The 11,771-nt window shown below is 51.3% G+C and overlaps 6 protein-coding genes across 6 annotated transcripts; 4 read left to right on the top strand and 2 right to left on the bottom strand.

Annotated features, from left to right (window-relative positions):
• Nucleotides 1-7: 7 nt before the first annotated feature.
• Nucleotides 8-2,493, top strand: PENARI_c010G04847 (uncharacterized protein; the record flags this gene model as incomplete). Its single annotated transcript, XM_022632231.1, has 9 exons — nt 8-17; nt 69-277; nt 335-1,170; nt 1,222-1,387; nt 1,445-1,613; nt 1,669-1,737; nt 1,786-1,831; nt 1,893-2,356; nt 2,489-2,493. 9 exons carry the CDS (start codon nt 8-10, stop codon nt 2,491-2,493), a joined length of 1,974 nt encoding a protein of 657 aa, XP_022487693.1.
• A 151-nt stretch (nt 2,494-2,644) lies between these two features.
• On the bottom strand, nt 2,645-4,951 carry PENARI_c010G09018 (mRNA-binding ribosome synthesis protein NOC2; the record flags this gene model as incomplete). The annotated part of the gene is made up of 1 exon (XM_022632350.1): nt 2,645-4,951. The coding sequence occupies one exon, from the start codon at nt 4,949-4,951 to the stop codon at nt 2,645-2,647; it is 2,307 nt and encodes a 768-aa protein (XP_022487868.1).
• A 208-nt stretch (nt 4,952-5,159) lies between these two features.
• PENARI_c010G00764 (ESCRT-I subunit protein VPS28) lies at nt 5,160-5,989 on the top strand (the record flags this gene model as incomplete). Its single annotated transcript, XM_022632114.1, has 2 exons — nt 5,160-5,537; nt 5,588-5,989. The coding sequence occupies 2 exons, from the start codon at nt 5,160-5,162 to the stop codon at nt 5,987-5,989; spliced, it is 780 nt and encodes a 259-aa protein (XP_022487899.1).
• A 335-nt stretch (nt 5,990-6,324) lies between these two features.
• PENARI_c010G07739 (S-adenosylmethionine-dependent methyltransferase) lies at nt 6,325-7,491 on the top strand (the record flags this gene model as incomplete). Its single annotated transcript, XM_022632307.1, has 3 exons — nt 6,325-6,358; nt 6,430-6,687; nt 6,743-7,491. The coding sequence occupies 3 exons, from the start codon at nt 6,325-6,327 to the stop codon at nt 7,489-7,491; spliced, it is 1,041 nt and encodes a 346-aa protein (XP_022487927.1).
• A 678-nt stretch (nt 7,492-8,169) lies between these two features.
• PENARI_c010G07290 (uncharacterized protein) lies at nt 8,170-8,954 on the top strand (the record flags this gene model as incomplete). Its single annotated transcript, XM_022632292.1, has 2 exons — nt 8,170-8,370; nt 8,433-8,954. 2 exons carry the CDS (start codon nt 8,170-8,172, stop codon nt 8,952-8,954), a joined length of 723 nt encoding a protein of 240 aa, XP_022487774.1.
• Nucleotides 8,955-9,058: 104 nt separating this feature from the next.
• rok1 (RNA-dependent ATPase ROK1) lies at nt 9,059-11,209 on the bottom strand (the record flags this gene model as incomplete). Its single annotated transcript, XM_022632461.1, has 1 exon — nt 9,059-11,209. One exon carries the CDS (start codon nt 11,207-11,209, stop codon nt 9,059-9,061), a length of 2,151 nt encoding a protein of 716 aa, XP_022487948.1.
• Nucleotides 11,210-11,771: the final 562 nt, after the last annotated feature.

Below are 11,771 nucleotides of genomic sequence, written 5' to 3'. Positions count from 1 at the left end.
CCACGCCATGCCTATCCGTACGTGTGTCTATTCATCCATCAGATCCGAAACTAACATGTTCTGCGCAGCTCTCAAATGGAGAAGACGGATTGGACAAGCTATCAAGGCAGTCCTACCTCCCTTGAATTTCCTGACGGTACACTATGTGTACTTCATTGCTACGAGTATTATTGCCAGTGTCATTTTCTATTTGACCGCGACGCCGTGGCGTAGCGTGGCATATATCGATTCACTTTTTCTGTGCGTCAGTGCTATGACTGGTGCTGGTTTGAACACAGTACGTATTTACTCTTCCAGTGCAAAGCTTTTGGGTAGAAACTGATCCTCTTGCAAGGTGGATCTGTCAACACTAAACAGTTTCCAACAAGCAGTCTTGTTTACACTGCTCATGCTAGGTCATGCAATTTTGATCTCACTGACCGTCCTGCTCGTCCGCAAGCACGGATTTGAGGCGAAATTTAAGGGCGTCTCCGATGAACGCGAAAGAGAAAGAACTTCTCGCTGCCAGTCAGTCTTTGAGCTGCAACCTGGGGACGGGGATATCGTCCAGGGGAGTGGAAGTGCAGACAATGAACTGCCAGATGCTGCATGCCAAGGGCCTCAGCGACGGACAAAGACATCCGTGACAGTAACAAATACCCCATGTGAGCCATCACACCGTGACGAGCCATGGATAGACGGAGATCAAGTCACTATCGGAGGAACAACCCACCGACATCACCATCGAGTCTTCCCTATGGCTGGCATAGGCGCCAGGCCGGACCTGCACAACCATCCCCGCGATGCAGTGCCAAATTTACCCCTACCCACAGAGGACTCGGTATCAGGCTTCAAAAGCATCCTCCGCGGGACGCAGAAATACATCGCCTCGAAGGGCTTGGTATCCCGCAACTCCCAATTCCACGACCTCACTGCAGCTGAGCGTGATGAACTAGGCGGAGTGGAATACAAAGCCGTTTCATTTTTGTCGGTTGTTGTATTCCTTTACTTCGTCTTGTTCATCTTGTTCGGTATGATTGGTATGGGTGGCTGGCTAGAAGCTAACCACCCCGATGTGACGCGCTCGAATGGCCTCTCGCCGTTTTGGACGGGCGCTTTCTTTGCTGTGTCTGCTTTTGTGAATAGTGGCATGTCACTGTTGGATGCTAATATGACTGCTTTGCAGTTGAAGTGCGTGATGTCTATCCCAAATTCCTTGTTTAGATAGCTGACTCTTCCTAGTGCCTACCCGCTGTTGACAATGGGCATGCTGATTCTCGCTGGAAATACTCTTTACCCTTGTTTCTTGCGGTTTATCATTTGGGCGATGAGGATGATGCTTCCGGATCAGCCTCAATGGCAGTCGTGGCGAATTACTCTTAATTTTATCTTGAAGCACCCTAGAAGGGTAAGTTGACGTGTCTCGATGATGTTGTCTTGTATTCTGAACACTAAATTGAAATAGGTTTATACGAATCTCTTCCCTGCTCGCCACACTTGGTATCTACTTGGTACAATCATCATCCTGAACGGCATTGACTGGGCGGCATTCGAGCTGCTATCCATTGGAAACAAAGACATCGAGATTCTCCCAACGGAATATCGCATATTAGACGGATTGTTCCAGGCTCTAGGTATGTCCAGCTCACCATTAATCGACGTGAATTGGCCAACTAATCATCGTTATAGCTGTTCGCGCTGGTGGATTCTACGTCGTGACCATTGCCGATCTCCGTCAAGGCCTTCTGGTTCTCTATGGTGAGTTTCTATAGCACATCTAAAAAGAAGATCATACTAACAAAACAGTCCTCATGATGTACGTCTCTGCGTACCCAGTAACCCTAACAATGCGGTATGTCTAAACCCACCTACCCGCACTAATATCTATACAAGTCCAATCTAACATCCACCAGCAACACAAACGTCTACGAAGAACGCTCACTGGGAATCTACGCCCACGACGAAACCCCAGAAACACCAGCCAACACAAGCCGCAGCAACATAGTAATGGACCTAATCCGGCATCAACTCGGACGCCCCGGCCTCTCCGAGACATCGCGCGGATACTTCGTGCACCAGCAAATCCGCTCTCAGCTCAGCCATGACATCTGGTGGATAGCACTGGCAGTATTCTTCATTGCAATTGCCGAGTCGGACCACTACACCTCTAATCCCGTGGCGTTCTCAACGTTCAATATTATTTTCGAGGTTGTTTCTGCTTATGGGTGTGTTGGGGTTAGTCTTGGGTTTCCAGGGATGAATTATTCGTTCTGTGGCGCGTGGCATACTATTAGCAAGTTGATTCTTGCCGCTGTTGCTTTGAGAGGTAGGCATCGGGGTTTGCCTGTCGCTATTGATAAGGCTATTATGCTGCCTAGTGAGTCTTTGGCTTGGGCTGAGGAAGAGGATGCTGTTTTGAGGAGGGAGAGGGCTAGGGCTGGGCCTGTTGGGTCAGTTTAGTTACATCTTGCATTCTGATTCCCCTATTTTTCCTTGTTTTAGACTATAGAGTAGATTTATGAGATATGATATGACATGGATGGATTAAGAGAAATGATTCTTTTGTAGGATTGAGTTACTACCCAGACTGTATCCTGGTGACTAAAGTCGACATATGCAAATAAACCGTTGAGACAAGGAGATATACAAAGAAAACATCAGGAGTCTACTCATCCTCCATCTCCACCTCGTCTTCACTTTCTTCTTCGCCCTCGATCTCGGGCTCCTCCTCGCTTTCCCATTCCTCTTCTTCCTCATCCTCGCTGCCGGAATCGCTGCCAACGCCACCCATCACCTCGTCATCACCACCGTTCTTCTTCGCCTCTTCTCTCCGCTTCTCCTCCTCGCGACGACCCTCTTCGAGGATAGCAGCGCGCTCCTCGCGAAGCTTGCGCTGTGTCTTGACGAAGGCACCGAGAGGTGTGGTCTCCCAGTCAACGTCCTTGAGGAAAGAGTCAACCTCAGTGCGGTTACGGGGAGCGTAGGAGACTGTCAGACGGCGCTCCTCGATCCAGCGGGCGTTGGCCTCGACCTTCTGCACGAGAAGCAAAATCATCTGGTTGATCTTGGCGTTCTTGTTTCCGCCAGAGCGGGCAGAGACCTGCTTCAGCCAGCGCTTGAGGGAGACAACGACGGGTACGGACAATTCCGGGAATGCGATGTGCTTGGACCACAGGACGAAGAACTCGGAGAGGAGCTCGGCGACCTGCTCACCAACGCCATCTTGGTAGGTGCGCGAGCGAAGATAGGACTTTGGCGCGCGGATGGCTGTGTTGAATTCCAGGGGCTTAAGGGTGCTAGATCTGGGGTGCTTGCGCATCTCCGCCGATGTCAGGACCTCCAGGAGTGAGGATGCAAGCGGGATGTAGGTGCCGGTGGCACGGGAGATACGGAGCAGGGCGCGCGTCAACTGGAAGCGCAGGGGGAAGTACTGGGCGGTGGGAATGAGGCGCATGGCACCCAGGGTGATTTGCACAACGGGGTAGATGAGGGGACGCAGAGCGGATTGCTTGCCAGATTGAGCCTCCACGAGACCATCACAGTGCTGGGAAAGCACACGGGACCAGAAGTCCAGCGAGTGCACGTATTGCCAGTTGTAGATGGTCTTGTAGGACTCCTTGGAGGTGTTGGTGATGCTGGAACGCAAGTGCATGGCCAGCTGGCGGATGAAGGAGAATCCGGTAGTGTATGAGACGTTCTGGTCAATGCCCCAGATCTCGGCGGCGGAGTTCTTCATCAAGTTCACGCCGGCGAGTGTGTGCACAGTCGTGTTGCGACTGCCCTTGACAACACCCTCGTAGGTGGCCTTGAGCACGCTTTCCCGAATACCAGCATCTCCCAGAACCATAAGACGGCGCAGCAGCAGGAAGCCAGTAATACGGGTAGCGTCGTTGGTGGCGACATCTGCCCAGATACCGACAACGGTCTTGACGAGCGTCTTCAGCACCTTGCGGAATTGAAGGAGGTAGGGCAGCATGGGCTCAATTGACGAAAGGGTCAGCTTGAGAGTCGATGCATCAGACAAGTTGATCAAAAGCTGATGAACCGAGGATGTGTGAGATTTGATCAGAGGCGTAAGGGTCTTGAACTTCTTCGAGTCCAATGAGACACGGATCTTGCCTCCAGCGGTCTCCTTGACGGGGAGGTGGTGGGCCAGGACCTTGGGAACGGTATTAAGGGCAGTGACAAGAACCTGGTGGTAGACGTTCTTGTCGGAGATAGTGTACTTCTGCTCTGGGGCCTCGGCATCGTTGACGTGAGCAGCCGCACGGAAAGCGAGCACAACCTGACGCATAGCACGGATCGAGTTCTGCTCCTCCATCAACTTGTGCCACTTCTTAACGGTCTGGATTGTCAGAGTGGTGCTCTCGGGCTCCACCTCCTCCTGTTCCTTCTTCGCCTTCTTCTTTTTCTTCTTCGCGGGTTCCTCGTCTTCAGGCTCATCGCTTTCACTCAGAGCGTCGACTTCTGACAGATCACCTTGCTCGCCGAAATCGAGTAGTTCCGCATCGTTCTCCTTCAGGTATTTGTAGAACTCGGGGTCCTTGTCCTTCAATGACTCCAATTGATCCTTGTGTTCGTCGTATGCGTCGACACTGCTTGCATCTTCTTCGTCATTGTCGTCCTCCTCGGGAGCCTCTTCGGCCTGTGCCTTGTCTTCTGAGCGCTTGCGCTTGCCGATCTTGGGGGTGACATCCTTCTTGGACTTCTTGCCATTTGCCTCAGGAATTTCGAAGCCACCGGCGAAGAAATCGTCGACGTTCATTTCGGCGAAAGCATTCTGTTTCTTCGCTTCCTCGGGGCTGATCTCATTGGCCTCCTCGGCTTCGGCGCGTTTTGTAGCATTTTTTTCTTTGCGCTTGTCGTTCAACTGGTGTCTTTGCTTCACCTTGGCGTGGGACTTGCGGCGTTCGATAACATCTTTAAGATGATTCTTCTCGAACTTCTTCGTAGACTTCTTGGCTCCGGCCATTGTGAGGTGTGCAGAAAAGAGTCTGCAGTATAGCTTGGTGCTGGAAATGGCCGTTTGACAAAAAAAAATTTGGGGAGAAAATCAGCGGCACCGCCTTCCCCACCGCCTTTGCTTCGGGCGATAACAGCTCCAGCTGAGTTGCAAGTTGCAAGTTACATACGACATCCACGATTCACGATTTTGATGATATTTTAGAATTGTACACAGCATGTATTCTCAGCGCCCACTTTCTTATGCTCCCACGCCATACAGCTACACACCCAACCCCGCCCGGTCGGCCTCGATCAACCTTGACGAAGTATGGATCCGTCTCCGCATTGATAGACAAATTGACTTACAATTGTTCCAGGAGGTCAAACTAGCATCCAGTTCAGTTGAACGCGACTTGTACGAATCCCTCGCCGAAATATACAGCATCATCGTCACCCTCGACGGACTCGAGAAGGCATACATCAAGGATGTGGTCACCGAGGCAGAATACACGGAGACATGCACTCGGTTATTGAAGCAATACAAGTCCAGTCTCGGAGACGAGACTGTATCGCGGGAGTTTGTCGACCTGGAAACGTTCAAGCGGACGTGGGGTGTGAGTGTGCATTATTTACCCCGCCGACATCGCTGACGCTATACATACAGTTGGAATGCCCGAGGGCTACAGAGCGATTGCGCATTGGTCTTCCTGCTACGGTTGAACAGGCTTCTCACGGTGCGCCTGCTCCTAGTATGGCTGCGGCTGCAGGACCGGCTGGGGCATCGGGTAGCCTTATTCTGGCGGCAACTGAGAACTTCATTACATTCCTCGATGCGTTGAAACTCAACATGGTTTCAAAAGATGCACTACATCCTCTCTTGTCGGAAGTCATTCAGTCTGTGAACAAGGTAACAGATGGGGACTTTGAGGATCGCGGCAAGATTATTCAATGGTTAATTGCATTGAATCAGATGAGAGCCACTGAGGAATTAAGTGAGGATCAAGCGCGAGAACTTGCATTTGATATTGAGCAGGCATATCAGGGATTCAAGGCGACGTTGAATTGATATCTATCGGCGGGCGTTCGTGGAAGTCCTATCTTTTTGTTTTTTTCGAATATTGATCACGTCTATGAATATACCCATTTGCTTCTTGGATTCTGTTCTTCTGTTTTACTCCTGAATTTCTATTCATTGGCTTGTCTGTTCTCTTGTATCTGTTGACAATTATAGATTTCTGCCTGACAAGTTAGGCGAAAAGGGGTGCCGCGGAATCTCCAAACCAGCCTTTCCTCTTTGGGAATTTTTTTTTATTTTCTTTTCCGCGTGGCGGTTCACGATCCCCGGAAGTCGAGACAGATTGTTGCATTTTAATTTCTCACAGCACACAGCAATTCACCAATATGATCAGTGCCACGGCCGACGAGCCACTTCACGGTTGGTCCCCCGATCTACACTACACTCTTGGTCCAGTCGGTCCACAAAAGATAATGGAACTGATAAGCCAGTGCTCGATCTCCCGCAACTCTACGAGAAGCCTTCCGGCACCGATCTTGTGAAAGCGCTGGCTCTGCTGAGTCTGCAGCCACGCACATTCGGCACCAGCGCTGATGTCGTCAAGGGCCCGGCCGTCCAGCCCGCTGGCGTGACTCGGTATCTCACATCCATCATCTCGAGCCCGTTGGCATGGCTCGAGACCGATGAACTCCGCGAGGCAATCTGGGACGCGGCCGCTGCACGACTCAGTGAGCGCTCTGGCCGAGCTGGTATGCGTTCTCTCGCCTTTCCTGCTGTGTTATCTCGCTGACTGACTCTTTGCAGCAATGCCAGCTATGTCTCGCATCTTCAATGTGCCTACCTCCTCCGGCGAGGAGTACACTCTGACACTCCACGAACCATCACTGACGGCTGATAACCTCGGCATGAAGACCTGGGTGTCATCCTACCTTCTCTCCCGCCGGCTCCATAACCTCCTCGAATCGCCCCCGCAGCTGGTCCCTACCGCCTCGACTGACCCCTCCACATCCAAGACTGAGACTCCTCTGCGGGCACTTGAACTTGGCGCTGGCACTGGGTTGGTCGGGCTCTCCTTTGCCGCTCTCCAGGGTAAATCGGCCACCATCCACCTTACTGACCTGCCCGAGATCGTCCCGAACCTCGCCCACAACGCTGCCTTGAACGTAGAGCTTCTCAACCGGACAGGGGCGACTGTGACCACCGGCGTACTCGACTGGTCGGTCACGCCGTCGCCCTTGCCATCGGCGGAAGAGCGATTCGACGTGATTCTCGCGGCTGACCCGCTGTATTCTCCCAGTCATCCGAAGTTGCTGGTTGATACCATTGCGCCTTGGCTTAGCCATGGGCGTGATGCGCGAGTCGTGACGGAGATGCCTTTGCGGGATGCATATCTGCCACAGGTGCAGGAGTTCCGGCGGCGAATGGGTGAGTTGGGCCTTGCCGTCGTTGAGGAGGGTGAAGAGGTTGGATATGATGACTGGGAGAGCGCGGATGGAGGCGCCCTGGCCGTCAAGTGCTGGTGGTCCATTTGGGGATGGACTGAAAAGGTATAGAGGAATGGGCTGCCAGGTTTTTGTGTCCCGGTCCGGGTCGGGCATGATCAAACGACATCACGAATAATAAACGATACACGATAGATTTAGCATAAGAATTGTAGAATTTGGTTAGCAATGCATTGGTTCAAAGTTGAAACGTTCGAGAAACAGTAGTCAGTAAAATTTAAAGCGAAAAAATGCGCAAATGCTTTAGCTGAAGATGGGATCTTTGAATAGAAACACAGAATGAGGTTGAACTAAATGAGGAACATCAAGCCCCATCACGTGGTGATGACGTCGGTGTTCAGCGGACCATGGGTGTTCTCTCGACTGTCGAATAACTCACAACCTGAAACTGGCAAAGATGAATTCTGTTCAAGAATCAGACATATTCTACACCTATCCAGTCGGTCTCACACATTCAAGCCTTGTCCATTCCATACTAATCCACCAGAAGACCTAAAGCCTGACCAAAACGCCACCGGAACAAACCACTAAACATTCCAGATCCCAAATCCCAAGCTGGAATGCATATCCAACCAACCTAATGACCTGCGCAGCCTAAGCGGTCTACTATCATACCCATCCACCGACTGAAATTCATTCCTTCGTCTTGAACAACAGCTATCCAGCTATCTAGCTATCCAACATCCCTCACCCCACTACCCCAGCGCGTACTCCACCAAGAACGTGAAAATGGTCATTGGACTCTTAGCCATAACGGCCATCCCGACAGTGACGGGTATATCCCTCGCGTCCAGCGAACAGCGCAAAGCAAACCAGCGCAAAGAAGATAACAGGCGCATGATGAAGTTCAACATCCAAGCTGAATGCGACGGCGATACAGATGATGATCGCGAGTTGAATGGGATGAGTGTTGTTGTTAGGAATGAGAAGGTAAGATTAAGTCATATTTCGACACTCGGATAAAGACAGAGACAGTACCTAACCAACTACAGGTCTACCTGGCAGACCCAAACCCATCTAACCGCTCCCCACCAGCCTTCACAGCTCTAGCCTTCTACATCGAATACCCGGAACTAGATGAAACAAAACATCTAGACCGTGGTCTTGGACTTCCAACATATGTACAGGAAGATCCACCGCTGCTCAATTGGATCTATGCTGATAATGAGACGTACGAGCTGCGCTATGGGAATCGGTCACAGAGTGTGGAGCATGTGGTTGGGCCGTGGGACTGGTGTAAAGATGAGAGGATTATTTCGCTGGAGAAGAAGAAGAAGGCATTTTACGCGGTTGAGGAGAAGGAGGGGGAATGGGCGCTTTATTTTGATCGCGATGGGGATGAGTTGGAGAGGGTGTTGGAGGAGCAGGGGTTGTTGGATTGTGCTTTTGTGCCTGTTACTTTGGTTAGGAGGATTGTTGAGGAGAAGCCTCCTCCTGCTCAGTCTCAGTCTCAACCTCAGGGAGAAGGACAGGGTCAGGGACAGGGACAAAATGGAAAGGCTGGGCAGAAATGAGATATACGACTGTTAGTATATATTATATAGCCATGACTTGATGTATTTATGATATGAACATGACTCGATTATGGAATAGTAGCGTACTGTACAAAACACCAAGCCTAATCATCCAACCCAGCCCAACTACCGGCATCACTCACATTGCCACCATCACCAGCAGCAGCCTTCCGCTGCCGACTAGCAGCAATAGCACCCTTCTTGCGATTCTCCATGCGCCGCTCAAATCCACTCTTCGTACTAATCCTCATACCACGCGCACTCTTCCCACCTTCCTTCTCCTTATCCGACAATCGGGGAGCCTGGCGCGCCTTGACACCATGCTTCTTGAGATCCTTCTTGCTGTTCTTGCTGAGGTTGGGCAGGGCGTCGAGGAGCCATTTCTGGATGGATTTGTCGCCCTCGCCGCCACGGAGCTTTTCGCTTACATCGATTATGTTCGCAATGCTCTTCACGTAGGGGATGTCTTCTTTTGTGTAGTATGTCACGGCGATGCCGCCCTCGCGTCCTGCTCGTCCTGTTCGTCCGACGCGGTGGACGTAGACCGCAGCTGAGTTCGGGATATCGTAGTTTACTACGCCGTTTATGCCGCGGAAGTCGACGCCGCGCGCGAGTAGATCTGTTGTCACTAGGATCCAGATCTCGCCTTTGCGGAAGTCGCGCATGATTTCGGATCGTTGGCCGTCGGATAGGTCGGAGTGGAGGACTGCGATTCTTGACGATCCTCCTGCTTCGGCGGGGATGTCATATTTGAGTTCGGAGTGCAGGGCGATGGCACGGGGGATGGTCTGGGTGAAAATGAGGAAGGGGGGTCGGAGGCGGATGTCTGATGCTGAGGCAGCTGTGGGGCGAAGGAGTTGGCGGAGTCCGAGCAGTTTACCCTGCTCTGTTGCCGCGTAGATGAGTTTGTGTTCAATATTGGGGATGGCAGAGTCCTTCAAGCCCACGACCAAACGGAGTAGCGCATGCGACTCGCTTGGCTTGAGTCCGAGGTCTTCTTGACGCTCTTTGATTGTCGACTTGGTGAGATCTTCAATGTTGGATCCCATCGTAGCTGACCATAGTCCGACTCGCATTTCAGGGTGCGTGCATGATTTCCAGATATCCAATGTCTGTTCCCGGAACAAGGGGTCCAAGAGAACATCCGCTTCGTCCATAACGAGGCTCCGCACTAGAGGCAGGGTTGCCATAGTCTTTGTCCGATTCGCCGAGAGGGCATTAACCAGCATCAAGGGCGTGGTAACAAGGATATCACTCTTGGTCAGTGGGATATTGGCTCGGTCTTTTGTTGGCTTGTTATCGGCATCTTCTTCGTCGGATCCCGATGACGCATCACTCTCTTCGAGGACATCCGCATTGCCTTCGTCGCTCACGCGCATTCCCTTTCTCATCAGCGTGATCTTCACGCCGGTTCCAGCGACCAGCTTCCGGCCCTCGTTGACGATCTGGCTTGCAAGTTCCTTGGTAGGCGCCACAACCACTGACAGTATTCCGTGCTCTTCGGGGCTTGAGTGGTGGTGTCGCACAATTTTGTTGATCACAGGAATCAAAAATGACAGTGTCTTACCACTGCCAGTAGGAGCCACAATCAGAAGATCCGGCTCAGAAGCCTCCCCAAGAAGCAAAGGAAGAGTACCGAGTTGAACCTCTGTAGGCACGGTAAACCCTTGATCCGCAACGTTCTCTGCGAGACGTGAGGAGATCTTATATTTGGACCGAAGCTCCTTGAAAGAAAGCAAAGGCTCTGGGAAAATGCGTCTGGCGCGCTTCTGCTCTTTCTTACTAAGAGCTGGAGCTTCTTCCTTCTTGGACTTCTTTTTCTTCTTGGATTCCTTGGTGGATGCCGGCTGGGGCTGGATCTCATCCAAGTCACGCAAGTCAGTCACCTTGATTTTGTGTGAGTTCAAGATCGTGCGACGCTGCACGTCGTCCATGGAGTCGTCATCAGATGCGACATCTTCCGACGCTTTTTCAGCGTCGCCTTCAGTCGCAGCAGCGGTTTCCGTCACGCTGGTTGCAGGGCGTTTGTTTGAATTGAAAAAGTCCAGCTCAGGCACTTCATCTTCATCCTGCTGAGCAGCAGTGTTCCTCTTTCTTTTTTTGCCGCTCTTGGCAGCCTCGAGCCTGTCGGCGTCGGCGGTGCGGAAAAGCTGTGGGTTGGCTGCTTTCCCGGTTGACGGCAGAGGAGAAGAGTCTGCTCTTGAAGCAGCATGCTTCAATTTTGTTGACCGAGTCAACAACTTGAATGCATCCATATTTTCCGTGGTGAGTTGAAAGTGTCGACTTTTGATATTTCACGAAGAAAAAAAGTGGTCCGCCGCTTTCATCCCGGGCCAATCAGATGTCATCCACGACGAGCATAGTATTGGATATGAAACCACAACATCATGAGAACAGCCTGAGGCGTGAGAATCCAAAAGTGATAGAGGAATAAGAGCAGGGCCATGAACTGCATCACATCGAGCTCCCACATGCCGCTTAATCCGAGCCAGGTACTTGGAAGCAAAGATGTCTGTAAAAAGTACTGCATAAAGAGGCTAATAATAAGAGACCAAGATACTCAGAGGAAGACAGACTTGGAAAGAAAGGACTTGGAAAGAAACAGTCTCCGTAAGTGAAAACGGCAATGGCGAGTGAGCTCACTAGACATGCACAGCTACATAAACCTACACAGCTACAAAGACTCGCGCTTCTCGACACAGGGAAAGTTCACAGAAGAACCTCATTTATACAACTCGTCACAAATGGCAATTGTTTCTATCTCAGACAACAGTTTATATTCCATCGTCTATCATACAAAGTAACAAAGGGAAATAA

This window comes from Penicillium arizonense, assembly GCF_001773325.1.
Source record: "Penicillium arizonense strain CBS 141311 chromosome Unknown PENARI_contig010, whole genome shotgun sequence".
Lineage (NCBI taxonomy): Eukaryota > Fungi > Ascomycota > Eurotiomycetes > Eurotiales > Aspergillaceae > Penicillium > Penicillium arizonense.
The sequence above is the reverse complement of the archived record's forward strand: the minus strand, read 5'-3'. Positions and strand labels throughout refer to the sequence as shown.